The 23,961-nt window shown below is 39.6% G+C and overlaps 1 protein-coding gene, 1 long non-coding RNA gene and 2 other non-coding genes across 4 annotated transcripts; 3 read left to right on the forward strand and 1 right to left on the reverse strand.

The window, feature by feature from the left end:
* Nucleotides 1–234: 234 nt before the first annotated feature.
* LOC109550203 (uncharacterized) lies at nucleotides 235–18,486 on the reverse strand. The gene is made up of 5 exons (XR_002176591.3): nucleotides 18,111–18,486; nucleotides 6,665–6,713; nucleotides 2,009–2,125; nucleotides 1,844–1,890; nucleotides 235–1,340 (listed from the first exon to the last, which is right to left on the reverse strand). It is a non-coding gene; the product is annotated as an uncharacterized lncRNA (long non-coding RNA).
* Nucleotides 18,487–18,625: 139 nt separating this feature from the next.
* Nucleotides 18,626–23,829, forward strand: RPL21 (ribosomal protein L21). Its single transcript, XM_019936836.3, has 6 exons — nucleotides 18,626–18,648; nucleotides 21,182–21,260; nucleotides 21,571–21,632; nucleotides 22,396–22,508; nucleotides 23,253–23,403; nucleotides 23,514–23,829. Exons 2-6 carry the CDS (start codon nucleotides 21,194–21,196, stop codon nucleotides 23,601–23,603), a joined length of 483 nt encoding a protein of 160 aa, XP_019792395.1. The 5' UTR covers nucleotides 18,626–18,648; nucleotides 21,182–21,193; the 3' UTR covers nucleotides 23,604–23,829.
* On the forward strand, nucleotides 22,219–22,289 carry LOC117308909 (small nucleolar RNA SNORD102). The gene has a single exon (XR_004523158.1). It is a non-coding gene; the product is annotated as a small nucleolar RNA SNORD102 (small nucleolar RNA).
* Nucleotides 22,553–22,679, forward strand: LOC117308913 (small nucleolar RNA SNORA27). The gene has a single exon (XR_004523162.1). It is a non-coding gene; the product is annotated as a small nucleolar RNA SNORA27 (small nucleolar RNA).
* Nucleotides 23,830–23,961: the final 132 nt, after the last annotated feature.

Below are 23,961 nucleotides of genomic sequence, written 5' to 3' on the forward strand. Positions count from 1 at the left end.
CTGAATGATAACAACGGTCCAGGTGACGTTGTCCTTGGGTCTCACTTTGAAGTCATACAAGGCTGTAGCTCTGTGCTTCACAACCTGTTACAGTTTAGGCTCATCCCGGGGCTTTTAAGAAATACTAATGTCTACTCCCCTCTCCTAGAGATTCTGATTCAATTCACCTGGGGCTTGGGTAGCATTTTTTTTTTTTTTTTTTTTTTTTTTTTTTTTTTTAAGTCTGCCATATGATGCTAATAGTTCCTTAGAGGAATGTTTTTAGGACTAAGTGACACAGTTGATTATTTCCAATTCATTAATGATGCATTTTGAAACAACCTTTCATTCAATCATCCATTCATTTATTCAACCTCCAACTCTATGATTGAACGGTCCATTTTAGAGAAATTATGTCTATGACTTCATTTTTCAAATAATTTTTAGCATTTTCTAGAAACACCTACATTCTTTATGCTGGATTTTCATCGGGTTACTACATAATGACATTAAACTCTGAAGAGCATCCTTCCCACAAATTTCACACTAAGCTGCTCCTTTTGCAACTAGACAATAGCAAAGGAGAACAAAATTAAAAAGCTTAGACAACGAAGAAAAAAAAATCTATCTTCAGTTTATATTTTATTAGAGGTGACTTGCCAATCTGATGATAGGTTAAAATTATCCAGAATAAAAAAAGAGTGAGTAGTTCTACAAAAATCTTCTTTGTTAATTTTTAAGCACTTCCCTAAGGAGTTATGCATATAACTAAAATTCTAGGTGACTTCACCCAGAGAGGTAGACTTTGCATCTATTCAATGCTTGCAGGAAAGAAGGTAGAAACACCGTTTCAGTCTTGCTATGAATGTCCTTGTGGATGGCTCCTTGTGTGCACGTGCAGAAGCGGTTGTAGGGTACATACTAGTAGAACTGCTGAGTTATAGGGAATGTGAACATCCAACTAGCAAGGTATTCTCAAATTGTGTCCAAGCGGTTGTGTATATTATCATCCCACCAGCAGTGTGTAAGAGTTTCTACTGATCTTTGAGACTGACTTGTGATTATAAGACTTAGTTTTAGCCAATTCAGTGGGGTTTATGTGGTATGTCATTACAGTCTCTTTTTGCATTTCCTTAATTACTAACAAGGGGAGCAACTTTTTGTATGTTTACTCACCACTTGTGTTTCTGCTTCCTGTGAAATGTGTTTTCATGCGTTTGGACCGTATTCCCATTGGTTGTTTGTCTTTTTCTGTTCGTTTTATACGATTAACCTGAATACTACTTTCTTCTTCAGCTCTATGTGTCTGCAAATACATTCTCCCAGTTTGTAGATTGTTTCTGCACTTTCTTGTTGGCCTGCTGAGGAACAGAAGTTCTTAATTTTAACACAGATTAACATAGTCAATCTTTCCAATTAGAGCTTCCTGTGTCTCGTTGAAGTACTTCTTTCTTACACAGAGGTGAAGAAGAGATAGTCTCCTGTTTCTAAATGCTTCAAGGTCTTACCTTTCACATTTAAGTGTTGAATCCTTCTGGAATTACATTTCGTAAGCCCACTCTTATGGGCTGATTCACATGAAGAAATGATGCCCACAAATTCCCCCCAGAAGAAATTGCCTGGTGTCTGCTCTGTGGCTTATGAAATCCTCCCCTTACACACATGAGTCTGTCACTTCCTTGCAGGTCGGGATCAGGAAAAACCTGGGGAGCCTTACAGTCATAATTACTTCAGCCCAACCTGGTAGAGTGAATTAGTTCCTTAGTTCCCAATCCTAATTGATCTGATAATGGCAGTAAACGTAAAAGGAAATTATAACGCTAAATACCGAGCAACGCCCCCCCCGCCCCCCACCAAAGTGTACCTTTAAGCCTCCGTACCCTGCATTTTGATAACCATTAAAAGGACTTTCTGTAAAAAGAAGAACACTAGTTACTCCTATATAAGTAAATTAGCCAAATAACACAAAATAACCAATTAAAGATACGGAATTTAAAAGCAACAGCCAACTCTGCAGTCAAATCCATACCTCAGCGGCAGGAACTTGACCAAGGAGGGCTGCCAGAGGCCAGCACTGCTGACACATTGCTCTGTTTCCAACATGATGGAGCACTTCAGACGGCAGTCAGGAGAAAAGTCAAGCACTCTGCAGTCCGAGATAAACCAAACATTACAGGGTGATCCTAACTGGTTCAGATCTTCCTCCAAGATACGAAAATATTGAAAATCCTATAAACCTGGATTTCCAAACAGAAAGAGTTTAAAGGCTGATTTTGTTACGTTGATGTCTGAGAATATATTTGGTCTTTATAATCTCATGAGGGAGTTGTCTATAGCCACCATTAACAGACTAATGTAAACTTGGGAACCTTGATAACTCTGTGGTTTATTTGGTTACATACCTGTCCAGTTCTCTGTTTGAGGAGTGAATCCTTCAGAAGTTTGACTTCCTTGTTCTCTTTGCAAGCACTTCCCTTTTAAGAACCTTCTGACTCTGAGTCCCCCTTTGCCTTGTTCAGTTGGATTCTTCGTTTGCATTTTGGTCCCCTTTCTCATTTGGTAGTCCAAGCTTTCAACAGGATAAGGTTTCTTTGTTCACGGCTCACCCACACATCTCTCGTTTTGACTAGGAGCGTTTTCACTGACGGTTTACACAGATCCTCCTGGATACCGTTCAGAAACAGTCTCTTGGTTTCCTCTGGAAGCAGCAATTCATGGACATGTCTTCTCGGAAACATACAAGAGGAAACCTAACCACACTTGTAATGGTACCTCTTGGGTTTGTTCCGGGTCCATCCTAAGCAAAACCTACCACTTGGAATTAATGACTTATTTTAGCAATTTCTATCCTAAGACTTCCTTATCAGGGAGAAAAAACAAAACAAAACCCGCTCAGTATTCCCAACCTTATAAACCCCTTGCCATAACAGAAGAGCTTGGGCACACGTAAGCCTACAGTTTTCTCCCATTTGCTTTTCATTTTAGGAAGAGTTTACGTGTTTTCTCGGGATGGCTGTGGCCAAACGGCAGTATTTGTAGCTCACTTGGGACGGACATTCATGGGTTCCACATTCTCACCCTGTCCTGGGATCCTAGGACAGAAGGTTAATGCCAAGGCCCTGAGGTAAACACAGTTTTGAATGCGTATAGATGGAAACCATCAGAAGCATCCCAAAAGGAAATGGCTTTCGGGTCAAAACCAGGAAAACGCTCGCCTTCTGAAATTTTAAGGTTCATGGGTCCTGGGTTGGGATCACGGCAACTTTTTATCCTCTTCTGAGGCTCCCAACCCAGAATTCAAGCTCTAAAGACACGGAGAATGTCCCTTGACAACAGGCGGACTCCACGCAGACGCCACCCCATGTCAACCCTCCTCCCTGTTTCCATCCAACGTGGCAGCCAGAGCTGAAGCGGAGCCCAGGACACAAGCAGCAGAGAGGAAGGAACGTCTCAGCACTCTCCGTCGGACTCAGCAGGACACACCACGGGTCTCAGAGAGTCCGAGCGAGCCGGCCGTGGCTGGATCCAGACGGAATTGCAGCATCGTGCGGTGCGCGCTCAGCGCAGGCACAGCGCTCTGATCTCAGCCGCCAGCCTCCGGGGCTGCGCTGATCTGGGAGCTCTGTGTCTGAGGCATATCGAGACACTGTGGACAACTGAAAAGCCCATCCTGATTCTCCCTTACCAAACGCCGAGGCAGGTGAGGCGTGAGTTATGTTTGCAGGATGTCAAACAGGGGTCTTCAAAAGAGTCCAGGTAAAAGGACGGATTGATTCTTTTCTGGATCTTCTCCCAGGTCACATAAAAGTTCACCATCCCAGGGCCCGTGTCCAGTGCTGAACTTTGGAATCAGTGAAGACCTTCACCAAGTATCCCAGTGCCACGTTTTCCTGGATTTACTTATTCCAGGCAAACTGAAAACCTTCTAGGCAGATGAAAAGCCTTTTGTCAGTCTGCACGCCCGAAGAGTGAAGGCACCTGAGGCAGAATTTGCGTCCATACCTCAAAGGTGACCCCACACAGGGGGCCGGTCAGTGCCTTCCAACTCAGAGGACTCCCAGCCAAACCTGAAGGGATCTGGGCTGGATGCCACTCTTTTATTGGAACCAGTAATATCACACCCACCTCACCCACTCTCTCCTTTGGGCAGAAATCAGTGAAAACAGCAGAGTAGAGAACCCTGAAACTTCATCCCTCAACAACAGCAATGAAGAAGCTGGGAAAAATTACCACAATGAACTTCTTCAGCACTCTAGAATCTAATTCTTAAAACTTACAACAACAAGGGGAAAGCTTAACAAAGAAAAAAGCTGAATTTTGGTAAGAGAGCTCTGTGGCATTTTAACGTGCCTTGTCACCACCCTGACTCCCCAACACAGCTACACACTTGAGGACAGAAGCCCACTTCCCTGGTGCAGGTTACTGGTACCAGAGAAACCAATACTGACCTTACTCTCAAAGAATTGTAGTTCTGCATTCTGACCTGTATGGTAGCTCCCTGAAAGATCTGTTTAAGGGCTTGCCTGGAGCTTCCCCAGGGTTAAGGCAGCTTCCTGGGTGACATTTGCCAAAAACATTTAAAGACAAATGTATTAGCTGCTGCCGTGTGCAACAAAGGATAACAATTAGGTCAAGCAATAGAAAAACCAACAATCCTGGGAAAAAAGAGGCTTGAGAAGGGCACACTTCAGGGAATCAAGGCTTTGAAAAGTTTCCATGTATTCCAGGGCTCTGGAAGGCCACATGGAGGCCTGGTCTCGACACGTGCTCAGGACAGACCTGAGAAGGCTCAAAGCTCTCAGCTCCGGCTGAGCTACAGGCTCCCTGTGAGCAGGAAGTACATGGCCTGGGTGGCCACTGAAGGAGCACCCGACACAGAGCCCATCTGAAAAGACCGAAAAGAGCCTTTAGTGCCTTGTTTTTGGTTTTTCTGGTTCCAGGCATTTAAGGAAATCTCTGCCAAACCACTATCTGACCCCTAGGGGGAAAGGGCTTCAGTGGCCACACGTTACAGAGAATATGCTTTAAAAATTAGTTCAGAAAACCACTATCTGACCACTAGTGGGAAAGGGCTTCAGTGGCCACACGTTACAAAGAATATGCTTTAAAAATTAGTTCAGAAAAGTCATTTAAAAAACAAGCAACATGTATATATAGAATGGATAAACAACAAGGTCCTAGTGTACAGCACAGACAACTGTATTCAATATCCTGTGATAAACCATCAAGGAAAGGAATATGAAAAAGAATGTATATGTATGTGTATATATATATATATATATATATATATATATATGTGTGTGTATAACTGAATCACTTTGCTGTACAGCAGAAATTAACATAACATTGTAAATCCACTATACTTCAACAAAAAATATTGATAAAAAGAAAAATAAAATAAAAAACAAGCAACAGCAAATCATGGGGAGGGGGGGAAAAGCAATTTCCAGAGTTGCCACATTACAATATTAAAAAAGTCAAATTTTCAACAAAAAATTACAAGGTGTGCAAAAAAAGAAGAAAGTATGGCCCATTTACAGGAAAAAGAAAAATTAACCGTCCTTGAGGAAGCCTAGCCATTGGACTCTGGTCACTGGACACTGAGTCAGAAAAAGCTTTAAATCAGCTATCTTAAATATGTTCAAAAGGCTAAAGAAAACCATTGAAAAACAACTAAGGGAAACTGGGAGGATGATGTCTCACCAAATTGAGAATATCAATAAAGAGACAGAAATCACAAAAAAAGGAATCAATTTAAAATTCTGGAGTTGAAAAGTACAATCACTAAAATGAAAAACCAGCCTTCAGCAGTCAGAGGAAAGAATCTGTGAATATGAGATTATCCAGTTTCAGGAGGAGAAGGAAAAAAAATGGAAAAAATAAACAGAGCCTAACAGGTCTGTGGGACATGATCCAAAACACCAACTTACACTTAACAGAAGCCCCAGAGAAAAGGGCAGAAAGAATGTTTGAAGAAATAATGGCCAAGACAGCCCAAATTTGGCGAAAGACATGAATCTACACACCCAAGCTCAGTGAACTCCAAGTAATATAAACTCAAAGAGATTCACACTAAAACACGTATAATCAACCTGGCAAAAGCCTAAGACAAAGAGAGAACCTTGAAAGCAGCAAGAGAAAGACAACTCATCCTGTACAAATGATTCCCAGTAAAACGAACAACTGATTTCTCATGAGAAACGATGGAGGCCAGAGGCAGTGGATTACATTTAAAATGCAGGCAGACCTCATTTTACTGCTCTTCACTTTATTGTGCTTGGCAGATACTGCATTTTTTTTACAAATTGAAAGTTCATGGCAACCTCCTGTTGAGCAAGTCTATTGGCGCCATTCTCCAACAGCATTTGCTCATTTCATGTCTCTGTGTCACATTTTGGTAATTCTCACAATATTTCAAGCTTTTTCATTATTAATATATTTGTTATGGTTATCTGTGATCAGGGATCTTTGATGTTACTATTGCAAAAAGATTATGACTCGCTGAAGCCTCAGATCATGGTTAGCATTTTTTAGCAATAAAGTTTTTTTTTAATTAAGGCATATACATTGTTTTTTTAGACATAATGCTATTGTATACTTAATTGACTACAGTATAGTATAAACATAAGTTTATACGCACTGGGAAAACAAAAAATTCCTATAACTCACTTTATTGTGATATTACCTTTATTGCAGTGGTCTGGAACTGAACCCGCAATCTCTCTGAGATATGCCTGCATGGAAAGAGAAAAACTATCAACCAAGAATTCTATATCTGGCAAAACCATTCTTCAAAAATGAAGTAGAAATTAAGACACTCCCAGAAAAACAAAAACTGAGGGAATTTGTCAGTAATAGAGCAGCCCTAAAAGAAATGCTAAAGTGAATCCTTCAGGCTGAAGTGAAAGGACAATATATGGTAACTTGAAGCCTTACAAAGAAATAAAGAAGAGCAGTAAAGGCAACTACATAGAAAAATACAAAAGCCAGCATTATTGTATTTTTGGTTTGTAACTCCTTGTTTTTTTCTACATTATTTAAAAGACAAATGCATAAACAACAACTAAATATCTATGTAAATTAGCACACAATGTAGAATGATGTAATTTGTGACAATAACAACATAAAATGGGGTACATAACAACATATATGGAATTACATAGGAGCAAACTTTTGGACACAATTGAAAGTAACTTGGTGTAAATGCAAACTAGATTGTTATAAATAACAATGTTAATTGTAATACACAGGAGAAGCACTAGGAAAATAACTAAAACAAATGAGTAAAAGAAATAAGAAGAGAATCAAAACAGTATAATAAAAAAAAGTTAAACACAAAAGGAGGTGGGAATGAAGCATTGAGGAACAAAAATTATATAAGATGTATAGAAAGCAAATGGCAAAATGACCAAAGTACTTCCTTATCAATAATTACATTAGGGCTTCCCTGGTGGCGCAGTGGTTAAGAGTCTGCCTGCCGATGCAGGGGACACGGGTTCGTGCCCCGGTCCGGGAAGATCCCACATGCCGCGGAGCGGTTAGGCCCGTGAGCCATGGCCACTGAGCCTGTGCGCCCGGAGCCTGTGCTCCGCAACGGGAGAGGCCACAACAGTGAGAGGCCCAGTTACCGCAAAAAAAAAAAATAATAATAATAATAATAATTACATTAAATGAAAATGTATTAAACTCTCTGATGAGAAGGTAGAGATTGCCATAATAGATTTAAAAACATGATCCAACTATAAACTGTCTACAAGAGACTCACTTTAGATCCAAAGGCATAAATGGGTTGAAAGTGAAAAGATGGGAAAAAATTCCATGTAAATAGTAAACAAAAGACAGCTGGGTAGCTATACTAATATAAGACAAAGTAGACTTTTAGAAAATAAATTGCTACAAGAGACAAAGAAACATACTCTATATTGATAAAAGGGTCGATCCATCAAGAAGCTGTAACAATTATATCTAATAAATGAGTTCCCAGTAAAAGAACTCCAAATATAAAACCTAATAAAAGACCTAATAAAATAGCTCCAAAGTATATGAAGCACATAATAAAAGAGCTCCAAAATACATGAAGCTAAAATGGACAAAATTAAATGGAGAAATAAACAGTGCTACAATAATAGCTGGAGATTTCAATTTTGAGGAACTGCCAAACTGTTTTCCAAAGTGGATTCACTATTTTAGATTATCATCAGCAATGTATTTCTCCACATTTTTCCATATCCTTGTCAACACTTGTTAATATCTGACTTTTTAATTATAGCCACTACAGTAGGTATAAAGCAGTATCACATTGTGGTTTTTATTTGCACTTCCTTAGTTACTATTAATATTAAGCATCTTTTTATGAGCTTATTGGCCATTTGTATATCTTCTTTTTAGAAATGTCTATTCAAACCCTTTGCCCATTTGAAATGAATTGGGTTGTTTTATTATTGAGTTGTTACAGTTTTATATTCTAGATATGAGTCCCTTATTGAATATATGAGTTGCAAATATTTCTCCCATCCTCAGGTTTTTTCACATTCTGGAAAGTGTTTTTTGAAATGCAAATTTTTAATTTTGAAAAGTCTAATTCATTATATTTTGTTTTACTTCTGTGCTTTTGGTGTTGTATATAGGAAATCACTGCCAAAACCAGGGTCACGAAGACCTTGTTTTGTTCTAAAGTTTACAGTTTTAGCTCTTACATTTAGGTCTGTGATCCATTGTGAGTTAACTTTTGCATATGGTATGAGGTTGAGATATAAATTCATTTTTTTGCATATGTGGATGTTCAACTATCCCAGAACCATTTTTGAAGACTCCTTCTTCTCCATTGTGTTTTCTTGGTAGTTTTGCCAAAAATCAATTGACCATAAATGTAAGGGTTTATTTGGGGCTTCTTAATTCTACTCTATTCATCTATAGTTTATCCTTTTGCCAGTATCACACTGTCTCGATTACTGTAGCTTTGCTTCAAATTTTGAAATGGGGAAGTGTAGGTCCTCAGACTTTATTCTTCTTTTTCAAGATCATTGTGTCTATTCTGAGTCCTTTGCATTTCCATGAGAATTTTAGCTTGTCAATTTCTATCCTCCAATAAAAGGCCAGCAAATATTTTAATAGGGTTTGCACTGAATACGTAAACCAAATATATTTTGCCTTTTAAACAATATTAAGTCTTTCTTAATCTAAGAACATAGGATGTTTTTCCATATATTTAGGTCTTCTTTAATTACTTTCAACAATACTTTGTAATTTTAAATTTTTTAGTCTTGCACTTAAGTAGATTTATTCCAAAATATGTTAACTAGACATTGTGGTGATCATTTTGCAATATATACAAATATCAAATCATTACGTTATACACCTGAAACTAATATAATGTTATATGGCAATTAAACCTCAATTGAAAAAAATTTGTACCTTAAATTTTCCTGAAGTACTGCTCTCATTGCATCCCATAAATTTTGGTATATTTCATTTTCATTCATCTCAAAGTATTTTCTTTTTTAAAAAAAATATTTATTTATTTATTTGGCTGCACCGGGTCTTAGTTGCAGCACGTGGGATCTTTGTTGCAGCATGTGGGATCTTTTAGTTGCAGCATGCGGGATCTAGTTCCCTGACCAGGGATCGAACCCCAGCCCTCTGCACTGGGAGCGGGGAGTCTTAACCACTGGACCACCAGAGAAGTCCCTCAAAGTATTTTCTAATTTCTATTATGATTTCTTCTTTGATCCATTAGTAACTTACAGTGTATCATTTAATTTCCACACATTTGTGATTTCCAAATTTTTCCCTTATGTTTCCATTGTGGTTTGAGAACATACCTTATATGATTTCAATTATTTTGAATTTTTTGAGAGTTGTTTTATGGCCTACTATATGTTCTATCCTGGAGAATGTTCCATGTGCACTTGAGATGTCTATTCTGCTATTGCTGTTTGAATATTCTATAGATGTCAGTCAGGTCTAGCTGGCTGATATAGTCTTGCTAATTTTCTGTCTGATTGTGCTATCCATTATTGAGATGGGGTATTGAAGTCTCTACCTTTTAGTTTTGAATTTTATATTTCTACCTTCAGTGACCTTCTGTTTAATCTTAACGCTAACCTCAGTGTAATCTTTTATAAAAGTTAGATGTCACTCCTCTTCAAAATTCTCTAATGCCTTCCCACCTACCTCACTCAGAGTTCAAACCAAAGTACATACAACACCTAGAGGTCCCCCACTACCTCTCACCACATTCCATGCCATCTCTCCTCCTCTTTGGTCCAGCCCATTGCCAACACCCCACCTCCAGCATTGCTTAAGCATGTCGGACACTGACATCCACAGATACTTTGTCCACAGGATCTTTGCACTTGCTGCTCTCTTTGCTTGAAATGCTCTTCTCTCAGGCATCTGCATGGCTTCCTTCGTCACTTTCTTCAGCTCTTTGCTCCTTCTCAGTGAGGTCTTCTCTGATCACCCTATTTTAAATAGTAATGTCTCATCATTCCCCTTTCCTGCTTTTTTTTTCCTCCATAGCACTTGTCTACATCTGTCACAGTGTGTATATCATAACATAATCATGTAAATGGTATATTATTTATGATCTTTCACCACCAGAATGTAAACTTCAAGAGCACAGGGATTTTTGTCTGTTTTATTCCTCTGTATCTCCAGCGTTAGATCAGTGCCTGTCACATAATAGGTGCTCAGTGAATGCATGCTCCATGAACGAATGAATGCCCTGAGTACTACTGAGGAAACCAGTCAGCTGGGCAGCAGACTAAGTTGGATTCATTATCAATCTCAAGTGGACCCTAAACCCCAATTCATTCTGTTACTATAAGACTCTGCAACTGTGAACGAGTTTTCTTAAAACTCCATTAATACTATTAAAATCCAATGGGGCCATCATGTTGCTTCCATCCATTTCCATCTTTTCCATCTCTATTTCCAAATATTTTTTGAGCATTTACTACTTGCTAAGCACTGGATACGAAGTAGTATGCCTATAGTGACTAAGTCCTTACCTTTATGACGCTTACATTTAAATTTTCTGAAATCCATTGTGCCAAAGAAATCAGACCACTAACCCCAGAAATCCCTTATCCAGTTTATCCTCCAGTTTCAAATATCTTCTCCTAGATCAACTAAAATTAAATAGAATTCTAGCAAATGATTTAAATTGAACCTTACCAATTTCATGCATGTAAATCAGCTTTCAAATTCTACAGAAACCAACTTTTAAGTATCACAGATTCGTGTAAACTAGTTTGAAGAAAATAATTGGCAATGGAATTGTATTTACAAAATGTGAAAGCTTTGTGAAAATTAGCAGCATTAAAACAATGTCTGACGAAGATTATTCACGTAACACTTTTTGCTTCAGCTACAAGTCCCGGTGCTAAAACTTTTCAAAAGCATCTTGTATCAGTTACTTTGCAGAAGCATATTGATGTCATTGTGGTTCATTATAATGGTTAAAGTTATTATCGTTTTTCCAAAAAAAGTCTATTTCAAAAATTCCTGGCATCTATGAAACTGTAGCCAGAGTAATTTTTCTAATGGCTAAAAAGGTTTTAGTCTTTTGTCAGCAAGTACTGTAGTCAAAATATTTCAACCACAGATTCTTCTTCATTCCATCAGAGTACAGCCAAGTACCTGAATGACAGCAGAAGGTAGAGACAGGACACTGTGCTAGTCAGCAGAAAATTCTGAATCTAATCAGAGGACAGAGGCCTAATTGCTCACCTATTCCATTTGACAGCCAGAAAGACTATTTTGAGAAAACGTCTGTGGATTTCTTTTTAAAGTGTCTCCAAGAGAAATTTTAACAAGCATAATCAAGTGTGAGTTCCATACCTATCTGATTTTCCCACAAATCTGACCTAACAAGCAGTTTCACTGGAAATATAAGGACGTGAGAGAATAACAGTGAAGCAAAATTAGTCTAATTACAGGATAAATTAAAAATCCAAGAACTTGAACTTCCATGGTGGCGCAGTGGTTAAGAATTCACCTGCCAATGCAGGGGACATGGGTTTGATCTCTGGTCCGGGGAGATCCCACATGCCGCGGAGCAACTAAGCCCATGAACCACAACTACTGAGGCTGCGCTCTAGAGTCCACGAGCCACAACCACTGAGCCCACGCACCACAACTACTGAAGCCTGCGCACCTAAAGCCCATGTTCCGCAACAAGAGAAGCCACTGCAATGAGAAGCCCACGCACCGCAACGAAAAGTAGCCCCCGCTCGCCACAACTACAGAAGGCCCACATGGAGCAACAAAGACCCAACGCAGCCAAAAATAAATAAATAAATAAATTTATTTTTTTTAAAATCCAAGAACTTCAGTTCAAGACAATTCAGCAGTTGCCATTGCAATTTTGATAGGAATTGCATTGAATCTATAGATTGCTTTGAATAGTATGGACATTTTATCAGTATTTATTTCATTCCAATCCATGAGCACAGAATATCTTTCCACTTATTCGTGTCTTCAATTTCTTTCCTTAATGTCTTATAGTTTTCAGTATACAGGTTTTCACTTCCTTGTTTAAATTTATTCCTAAGTATTTTATTCTTTTTGATGCAATTATAAATGGGATTGTTTCCTTAATTTCTCTTTCTGATAGTTGTTAGTGTATAGAAATGTAACAGATTTTTATATACTGATTTTGTACCCTGCAACTTTACTGAATTCATTTATTAGTTCTAACAGTTTTTCTGATGGATCTTTAGGGTTTTTTTGTCCACACACACAGACACACATATATATAAATATACATATGTAGTGCAATATTACTCAGCCATAGAAAAGAAAGAGATCTTACCATTGGTGACAACATGGGTGGACCTTCAGGGCATTAAGCTAAGTGAAACAAGTCAGACAGAGAAAGACAAATACTGTCTGATCTCTCTTATACATGGATCTAAAAAAAAAAAAAAAAAAAAGACCAAGGTCTTAGATATAGAGAACAGACTGGTGGTTGCCAGAAGCGGGGGGAGGGGTGAAGGGTGGGAGAAATGGGTGAAGGGAGTCAAAGTGTAAAATTTTTTAAATAAATAAATAATAAGTAAAACAAATTTAAGGATAACTTAATCCACTGTGCTGATTCATTTACACTTAGCTCATGAAAATGTATTTTGTTGTAAAATAGATAGCTAGTGGGAAGCAGCTGCATAGCACAGGGAGATCAGCTTGGTGCTTTGTGTCTACCTAGAAGGATGGGATAGGGAGGGTGGGAGGGAGACGCAAGAGGGAGGGGATATGGGGATATATGTATATGTATAGCTGATTCACTTTGTTATAAAGCAGAAAGTAACACACCATTGTAAAGCAATTATACTCTAATAAAGATGTTAAAAAAAATAAAATGTATTTTGTAAGACTGTCTATTATCCAAGAAATCTTTTGAGCCTTTTTAAGACAAGTCTTTTGTCTTTGAACCAGTGAGTTCTAATTTTCCATATGAATGATGCTTGGACCTTGAAAGATAGACGATCAGTTGATTTTCAACTTAGATTCTTGAAATTTTAAGTGAAATGAAAACTTGATATTCTGTTTATTGATGGGGCACTGAATAAGGTCATTAAAAAAAAAAAATTCTCAACTCAGGTCCAGATAGCCATATTATCAATCAAACAGGGTTAACAAAAGACGTGAAATTTGTCTGCCACACATTTCCAAGTTGTGCCTTACTGTCTAAACATAACTAGGTCTCCATAAATCACTGCAATGTCTTTCCCAACTCTCACTTCAATACTTTTTCTGTCTGAATACTCCTGATATTTGATTAGGTTCTTCCTCATGTTGCTCTGGCCTTAAAGTCTAGGGCAGTTGAAGATATTTTAGAAGCTGGAGCAAGAAACAGGATTTGAGAACAGAAAAATCTGGATGCAGATAATGAGGATCTGAGTTATGGGGTTGATATTCAGTTTGAATGTCTAATCACATGGTCACAAGCTTGTTTATGCCTGTTTTCATGTAGAGAATCAAGTTCTGGAAGGGTACAATCTTTGTCTTACTTGATTTAAAAAAAAGTTTCTCTTCACTTTTTTCTGCTTCTCAAGATCTCAAATGAAAATTTTCATTGAAAAAAGATTATTTTGTGTAATTATTCTTCACCATATGTTTTTCAATTATTCATAGTATTTCTGCCTCATTACTTTGGCTATCATTACAGTGACATTTTCCTGGAGACAAAATTCTCATTATATACTTTCTGGTTTTTTTTTTTCTACAACAATTTAATTTCTGAACTCACCCAAACTTCAGCTTAGGATTTTTTTTGCTTAGGATTGAGTCTACATGCCAAGGGTCTAACGTATTTTTTTTCTTTTTTTAACGTCTTTATTGGAGTATAATTGCTTTACAATGGTGTGTTACTTTCTGCTTTATAACAAAGTGAATCAGCTATACATATACATATATCCCCATATCCCCTCCCTCTTGCGTCTCCCTACCACCCTCTCTATCCCACCCCTCTAGGTAGACACAAAGCACGGAGCTGATCTCCCTGTGCTATGTGGCTGCTTCCCATTAGCTATCTATTTTACATTTGGTAGTGTATATATGTCCATGCCACTCTCTCACTTCGTCCCAGCTTACCCTTCCCCCTCCCCGTGTCCTCAGATACATTCTCTACGTCTGCGTCTTTATTCCGGTCCTGCCCCTAGGGTCTTCATAACCATTTTTTTTTTTAGATTCCGTATATATGTGTTAACATACGGTATTTGTTTTTCTCTTTCTGATTTACTTCACTCTGTATTACAGACTCTAGGTCCATGCACCTCACTACAAATAACTCAATTTCGTTTCTTTTTGTGGCTGAGTAATATTCCATTGTATATATGTGCCACATCTTCTTTATTCATTCATCTGTCGATGGACACTTAGATTGCTTCCATGTCCTGGCTATTGTAAATAGAGCTGCAGTGAACACTGTGGTACATGACTCTTTTTGAATTATGGTTTTATCAGGGTACAGGCCCAGGAGTGGGATTGCTGGGTCGTATGGTAGTTCTATTTTTAGCTTTTTAAGGAACCTCCATACTGTTCTCCATAGTGGCCGTATCAATTTACCTTCCCACCAACAATGCAAGAGGGTTCCCTTTTCTCCACACCCTCTCCAGCATTTATTGTTTGTAGATTTTTTGATGATGGCCATTCTGACTGGTGTGAGGTGATACCTCATTGTAGTTTTGATTTTCATTTCTCTGATGATTAGCAATGTTGAGCATTCTTTCATGTGTTTGTTGGCAATCTGTATATCTTCTGTGGAGAAATGTCTCTAGGTCTTCTGCCCATTTTTGGATTGGGTTGTTTGTTTTTTTGATATTGAGCTGCATAAGCTGCTTGTAAATTTTGGAGATTAATCCTTTGCCAGTTGCTTCATTTGCAAATATTTTCTCCCATTCTGAGGGTTGTCTTTTTGTCTTGTTTTCATTATATATTTTCTACACTAGAAAATCCTAACTGGTTCTTATTTGAAATTGTCCTTCTGCCAATACACCAAGACAAAGGGCAAATCCGATGGAGTTGACTGATACTCAGAGTTTCCAACTAGAGCCTCACACATAAGAGGACAGATCCATGTTTCCTCCTAGCTTAGAAAATTTGCCCCGATGGAGTTAAAATGCCAATGTCTCCTGAAAACCAAAATAAAACAAAACGTATACTTTGTTAATCTGCTTCTACAGAGAAAAATACAAAAGTGGAAATAGAGATGTGAACTTACTTTAATGACCGAAAGTTATGGGTTTCTCTTAGTAGTTTACTCAAGCCTGGTGCAAAATCACAAATTGGCTTCATTTTAATGTCACATTCCTGTTCATTTGTTGACCTTATTTTCTAAGGCTATTGGATGGCTTTCGTTTCTCTGAGTTTTTAAAGTTGTTATCCATCTGTACGCCTTTACATATGCAAAAATACTTTCTGCCTAAAATACCCTTACTACTTGTTCTCTGGTCAAAGTGTGACTCCTTCATCAAGTTCAACATCCTCTGTGAAGCTTCGTTGCTCATCCAGGGATTCTTCTCTCCCATGCCCTCCTCTAATCTAGGCGCAGTGGGTCATCCACAGAACACCCACACTGCTCAACTCCATGTCGCCTGCTTTTCCACTTACAGTAGTCTAGCATCTTCCTCTTCCACCAAGCTCTCTGTGGAGTCCTTGAGGGCCAGGATCATGTTTTATTCATTTTTATAGTCTCATTATGCACTTCAGTACCTTATTTAATCTAGATGCTTATAAATACTGAATGAATTTTGAGTTTTCCTACTTTCTACATTTAATGTACTTCACATTTCTTTAAGTTTCAATCCTTTTCTTATTCTTTTTTACATTAATGATCTCAAACCGGAGGTAAATTGACCTTTAGACACTTAGGAAACCACTTTGGTTTTCAGATCTGTATGATAGAACTAATGACACAAACCTACTTTAAAAGCCTGTAATAAAAATAAATGCCTTACTCTCTTCAGAGGAAAATGGTAAATAAATAAAAATAGAGGTTCACTTTGGAAAACCATTTGGCAATTTTCTATGAAGTTAGAGATACCTTATGATCAAGCAATGCTCTAGGTATCACCCAGAAGAACAGAAAACATATTCACAAAAATATTTATGGCAGCTTTTTTCATAGTAGCATAACACTGAGAGGAAAAAACCAAATTTCCATCAAGACGAGAATGTATAAATAAATTGTGGTAAATTCATATAGTAGAATACTACTTATCAATAAAAAATAAAATAAACTACTGGTACAAGCAACAACATGATTGAATCTTAAAAACACTAAGCTGAAAAAAAAAGAGCCAGACAAAAAGTGCGCATACTGTACAGTACCATTTATATGAAATTTAAGAATAGGCGAAACTAATCTATGGTTATAGAAATCAGAATGTTGGATTGTTCTAGTTGGGGAGGGGATCAGCTGGGACAAAGCACAGGGAATTGTTAATGGGAATGGCAATATTCTGGATCTTGATTGGGGATATTGGTTCCAAGGCTATATATTTACATTAGTCAAAAATCATCCAAATGGGATTTCCCTGGTGGCACAGTGGTTAAGAATCCTCCTGCCAATGCAGGGGACACAGGTTCGAGCCTGGTCCAGGAAGATCCCACATGCCACGGAGCAACTAAGCCTGTGCGCCATGACTACTGAGCCTGCACTCTAGAGCCCATGAGCCACAACTACTGAGCCCGCGTGCTGCAACTACTGAAGCCCGCATGCCTACAGCCTGTGCTCTGCAACAAGAGAAGCTGCCGCAATGAAAAGCCCGAGCACCACGACGAAGAGTAGTCCCCACTCGCCACAACTACAGAAAACCCGGGTGCAGCAATGAAGGCTCAACACAGCCAAAAACAAATTAATTAATTTTAAAAAGTGTACAATATTGTGTCACTAATTGAAACTGTAGCATACTAATGTTAAGATGTTCACAAAAGGGTAAACTGGGTGCCAAGTATACGGGAATTCTCTGTACCATTTTTCTAAAAAACTTTTTTGCTAAATCTAAAACTACCCTTTAAAAACTATTAATATTTATTAATATTGATTAAAAATAAATTATTTAGAAAATATTAAAAAGTATAGTGATGAATAAACCATCACCTCCCATGTATTCAATAACCAGCTTAAAATTAGTCAAAATAGTTAAAGCCTCCTGTATACCCCTTTCTTTACAGTCCCCTTCCTACCAGACAAGACCACTTTTCTAAATTTGATTTTCATCCCCTTGTATTTCTTGACTACTTTCACTACATATGCATATATGCCTAAGCAATATATAGTATTGTTTTGCATGTTTCAAAATTGTACGTGTATAAATTGTCCTATTATGTATGTTCCACATGTCCCTCTTTTTGCTTCGTCACATTTGCGGGCTCAGTCTTGACTTACTGGCATATAATATTCCACTGTATGAATACCCCATAATGGGTTTATGCTCTTATTGGTGGACGTTTCCAACTTTTTGCTTCTATTCCTAGTGCTGTTGTGGATATCCTTGTCTACATAGCAAAGTTCCCATAAGATAAGCAGTTAGGAGCGGAATGCTGGAATTTGGTATTTGCATATTTTCGGTTTCACTAGATTTTGCCAAATTGCTTCGCAAAGTGGTTGTAACAGGGGTACGTACCTACCAGCAGATGCGTAGTGTTTCGACGCATTGAGGGGAAAAACGTTTGAAAGACATATAAACCGTACAACATGCTTTCTTCACCATAATTTTGCTTTTGTGTCCACGTAACCATTCCCACAAACTGCAGTTCGGAGCACAGAAAAGAACTCAGACAACGTTAAGACCAGACGGCCCCGACGCCCAAGGACGCAAGCACACGCCCATTTCGCGCGTGGTGTCTGGCGCAATGGCTGACGTCATCACGTTCGTCATCACGCTCGCGACGTCTGCGCCTGTTTGACGCCCTTGAAGGCCCCTTTCCGGGCTGTCTGGCAAGCTCCAAGTGTCAGCTTGTGTCGGTCGGTTACCTCTTTTTCGCAAGAAAGGAAAATATCCTCACAGGTTCTTCTGGTTCTCAGAGACGACACCCTTACCCCGGAAAGAGTGGCTGTCGGCCGGCGTTTTCTCAGGCAGCGCCGCGGGCAGCCCGTAGGCCCTTGTAAGGCGCGCGCGCGGCGCCGCTTCCTTCTTTTCGGCCGGAACCGCCATCTTCCAGGTACAGTACGCGCGTGGCTCCCGGAGCCTCTTGTCCCTCCCCCTGTTCTTCAGGCGTGAGTTCCAACCCTGTGGCCGCTGAGGCCGTGCATTGGAGCCCTAGGGAGATCATTTAGCCAGCCTGGGGCCCGCTGGCCTGGGTGGTAGAGCTGTGTCCGTCCAGACTCGGCGCGGCGGGCGCGGGGCCGGGGACCAGGCTGCGATGCCGTGGGTTTGCGGGGGGACAGGCTCTGGAAAAACGAGGCCGAGGCACCGGGGTGAGGCGATTCTGGTCCATCGGGAAAGGAATTCGTCCTTCCAGCGCCCCCACGGCTTCAGCCCGCCTCTCCTGGGCTTTCTCGGTTCTGCTCTGGCGCCGCGTGGCCGCTTGCTTTTCCAACGCCTTCAGTGTGGCATCGTAACCCCTGTTGTAAGACCTAAACTGTAATGCCCTGGGGTAGGGGCTTCGGGGCAGTAGGAGCGGGTTGAGAACCAGGCGCCGGTTTTAATCTCCCGAGACCTGGGTGTGTGTGTGAGAAAGTCGGGGATCGTGGTCGGAGAACTGCAGAGGTGCCCCCGAGTCGCCCTGGATGAAGAAGCCCAGCCCATTCGTCGTTGACGTGGGAGATTTCCGGTTCTCTTAATTCTGGCCCGGGACCGCAATTGGAGAAAGGGAAAATACTTTGTTTGCCACGGGTATTGTTTTGTTCATGCCAGGGCAGCAAGTGTTAAGCGAAGGGATTCCTGAATAGCTGTGTCTGATTTAGGCGTTTAGGGGGAAAGTTAACTGAATAACCCCTTAGTCTTAGTTTTGCATCTGTGTCTAGTTTGTAGCAGCCAGCTGCCAGAGTTGAGGAAACAGCGGGTTGCGCCCCTGTAATGGGTCCCATTTTTGGTAGTATTTATAGACTTTAAATTGTCATTGCTTGGGACGTTAAGTATCGTTTTTAAAAACTCACTCGATTATATGTGTGTTGAGTCCTGATGGATTTCGAACTTGGAAAAATGGGTCTAGTGGAAGGAGCGTGGGCTCTGGAGTCAGAAAGGACTTCCAGGGCTTCCCTGGTGGTGCAGTGGTTAAGAATCCGCTTGCCAGTGCAGGCGACACGGGTTGGAGCTCTGGTCCGGGAAGATCCCACATGCCGCAGAGCAAGCAAACCCGTGCACCACAACTACTGAGCCTGCGCTCTAGAACCCACGAACCCCAACTATTGAAGCCCGCGCACCTAGAGCCCGTGCTCCGCAATGAGAAAAGCCCCCACTCGCTGTAATTAGAGAGAGCCGGTGCACGACAACGAAGACCCAACGTGGCCAAAAATTTAAAAACTAAATTTAGTTTTTAAAAAAACGAAAGGACTTATTACTGATTCTGTCACTTTGTGTCTCCATGAAGTGAGTTGACCTGCAGAGCATGTCTCCTTGTTTATGAACTTAAGGGGAGTTTATATGAACTTAATGCAAATGTAGCCATGAGAATTAAAACAGTACTTGTACTTGATAGATTCTTCTCACCATTTAAAGTGAAGTGTGCATTCGTTGTAACAGTGATTTGGCTTTGGTGGGTTAGCTGGAACATTCTTCGGTCTCCTTGCCACACAGGTTATATGAAAAAGGTACTTAGGAGTCACTTTTCTTTACGGTTAAGATGTAATAAATTGAGAGGTTGACTTACATTAGAACGTTGTCGACAACCTAAGCTGGTCTTTGGTGTATTTTGCCTTGTGGTAGGAGTAGTCGGCAATGGTAGTTCTGCCCTTGGATGATCTGAGGCAATTAAAACCATTATTTTGACCTTTTGGGAAACAAAGTGAAAGGTTCAACTCAGTAGCCTATACGTGAGTTCTTAGGCAGTGATAAAGTACTGTTTACTAGTAAGCGCTTTGCATGTGCTGGGAATTGCTCAGTGTTTTGTAGACATTACCTTAGTTGATTATAAAAGTATTAATACTGTTTTACATATGAGGATCAGGGTTTTAAATGTTGGTCTCCCAGCAGGTAGGTGGCAAAACCAGGTCAGTGATTATAAAGCCTTCTACCTCACATTTTCTGGTAAACAACTGAGTAATTAGATATATGAAGTAAGTTAGAGATTTTTGACAGTTAATAGGCGCGGTATTAAATCCGTAGGTTGATAAGAAAAGGGGTTTAATCCATTATGTATAAATGCAAGACTGAGTTTTGTCGTGCTTTGCAACAATAAACTGCCTTCTAGTTGGTAATTCCAGTGTTCTTGGCAGTCTAAGCTGGGTTCTACAGATGTAGTGTGGCAGAAGTCCTGTTGTGTTGTTACATTCTAATAGGGAAAATACTGGTTTGGGTTCTAAAATCCAGTTCTGCTTCTTAGGAGTTTTAGGCAGTTTTGGCAGAAATCTTGGTAAAATTACTGTTTCTTACCATTATAAGAGCTATTGATTTGTGAACCAGCTTTTTAGATAGTTGCCTAATTCTCGTGTTGCTACTGAACTTAGTGCATTTGTAATTACACATTTTTTGGTTAAAGGGGCAAATGTCAATTTTGCAGTTGTATTTGACTCTTTGATACTTTCTGGTTTCAGTAATTCGCCAAAATGACCAACACAAAGGGAAAGAGGAGGGGCACCCGCTACATGTTCTCTAGGCCTTTTAGAAAACATGGTGAGTAGATCCACCCTCCTTGGGAGCAAGCGTGGCATACATTTGTGTTTTATTACCTATGTGTTGTCGTTCATATAATGTGTTCTTAATAAATGGCATTAATTAATCAGCATGTAGCTAACTTATTTGTAATAAATAAAAAGCATGAATTTTATATAGTGGTTCTTAAATTGTCGACTAGCAAGATTTTAAAGTACACGTAACTGCCAAAAAGTAGTGTGTGTTGAAAGCTAGTAAGCTTATATATTTCTCTTACTCTTGACTTTTTAATCTTTATTGACTGTATTGGGGTTTTTTGGGTTTTTTGCAGGAGTTGTTCCTTTGGCCACATACATGCGAATCTACAAGAAAGGTGATATTGTAGATATCAAGGTAAATTATAAAATTGGGGAAATAACTACAGAGTAACATTAGAAGTTAGAAAAGTTGTGTTTAATATTAAAATCTGAATAGGGTGTATTGCATCTTTTTTTCTTCCTAATCGGGGGAAAATCCATTTCCTGAAAAAGCTCGTGAGAGTATAGAGTAGCTATTTTATGTTACATTTTTATTTTTGTAATAAATTTATTTTTTTTTGGCTGCATTGGGTCTTTGTTGTCAAGTCTTCATTGCAGTGCGTGGGCTTCTTATTGCAGTGGCTTCTCTTGTTGCAGAGCTTGGGCTCTAGAGCGCAGGCTCAGTAGTTGTGGCGCACGGGCTTAGTTGCTCTGGCATGTGGGATCTTCCCGGACCAGGGCTCGAACCCGTGTCCCCTGCATTGGCAGGCGGATTCATAACCACTGTGCCACCAGGGAAGTCCCTAGAATGGCTATTTTAATTTTACTTTAATAAACAAGAGCTTTAAAAGTGCTATTCTTGAGTCTAAGAATTTTCTCATTACTTGTTTTTAACAGCTAGTGGAAAAATTAAGGGGGGGAAGTCCTGTGGATTTGTATTTAAACGTGTCCTGGCACTCTAGAGCTTAATGATGATTGTCTTTTTGATTGCTAAAAGCAACGTGAAAATGACATTTCACCGGCTCTGAAAGCTCTTGAGTTGCCATCTAAAGAAGAAAAAATCTTGGAATATCTTAGTTACTTTGGATTTAAATGGAGGGGGAAATTGCTGGCATAACGTTTATCTCCTTTCTTAACAGGGAATGGGCACTGTTCAAAAAGGAATGCCCCACAAGTGTTACCATGGCAAAACTGGGAGAGTCTACAATGTTACCCAGCATGCTGTTGGCATCATTGTAAACAAACAAGTTAAGTAAGTAATGTCATAGTTCTTTGTGCCTACTTAGTATTCCCTCACACCCCCCTTTCACTTTGCCAGTTGGACTTATGTCTTTATTGGTCATTCAAGTGGGGCAAAGGAAATACCCTTTTAAAACTCAAGCAAACTGGGTGTTTGTCTTGTAACCTGTCAGAGGAAACAAATTGTAATAAACTTACTGGAAAGTCTTGTGAGGTTTGTTAGCTAAGCCGTTCTGGTTTTCACAGTGTAAAAAGTTTAATAAGTTGTAAATTTTATTAGTGGTCTGGTTTTGCTTAAATTATTTGGTATTTTAGAGTCTGTCACCTCATCAGAAGAGAGCTTAAAAGTGGGGATGTTTGGGCTTCCCTGGTGGCGCAGTGGTTGGGAGTCCACCTGCCGATGCAGGGGGCGTGGGTTCGTGCCCCGGTCCGGGAGGATCCCACGTGCCGCGGAGCGGCTGGGCCCGTGAGACATGGCCGCTGGGCTTGCGCGTCCGGAGCCTGTGCTCCGCAGTGGGAGAGGCCGCAGCGGTGAGAGGCCCGCGTACCGCAAAAAACAAAAAAGTGGGGATGTTTGCCTCAAGGCCCTATTCAGTAAGATTTAATAAATGATTATAAATTTGCCATTACCTTGTTGATTTATCCTATCTGTAGGTAAAAAAAAATTCATGGTTTAATTAATAAATGAAACTGTCGAAAGAATTCTCTGAATTTTGGCTGTGTTTTTGACGCACTTAAGAGTTTCTTCTCTCTCCAGGGGCAAGATTCTTGCCAAGAGAATTAATGTGCGTATTGAGCATATTAAGCACTCTAAGAGCCGGGATAGCTTCCTGAAACGGGTGAAGGAAAATGATCAGAAAAAGAAGGAAGCCAAAGAGAAAGGTACTTGGGTTCAACTGAAGCGCCAGGTGAGTGCTTGGCAGGGTGTCTTGGTATTACATACATTATTAGTTCCGGGGGCACTTTGAAATTGAGTTACAGTACTTTTCATAATTATTCCCTCGCCTTTTTTTAATAGCCTGCTCCACCCAGAGAAGCACACTTCGTGAGAACCAATGGAAAGGAGCCTGAACTGTTGGAGCCCATTCCCTATGAATTCATGGCATGATGGGTGTAAAGAAAATAAAAGACCTGGACTGTGTAAATGTTTCTCTTAATTGAGTGGAAGTGTGTGACCCCCTTCCCCAAACAAATATTTAATTGTGTCCGAATTCAGTGGGTGACATCTTTTTACTTTTCAAATTTAATGGGGTTTATTCCTGAAAGATGTGAGGTAGTTTGTTGTGCAGTATACTCCATTGATTAATAAACTGCTAGATATTACTTATAAAATATTTGTACTAGTTTGAAAATAGTTTCAATTCCTATGAACAAAGGATTTAAAATGAATGAAAGTTATCTGTTATAATTAAGCTCAGGAAAAGTTGATGCTCAAAATTGCATCATAAATTAAGTAGCTGTGTTTT

This window comes from Tursiops truncatus, chromosome 18 (genome assembly GCF_011762595.2).
Source record: "Tursiops truncatus isolate mTurTru1 chromosome 18, mTurTru1.mat.Y, whole genome shotgun sequence".
NCBI classification, from domain to species: Eukaryota; Metazoa; Chordata; class Mammalia; order Artiodactyla; family Delphinidae; genus Tursiops; species Tursiops truncatus.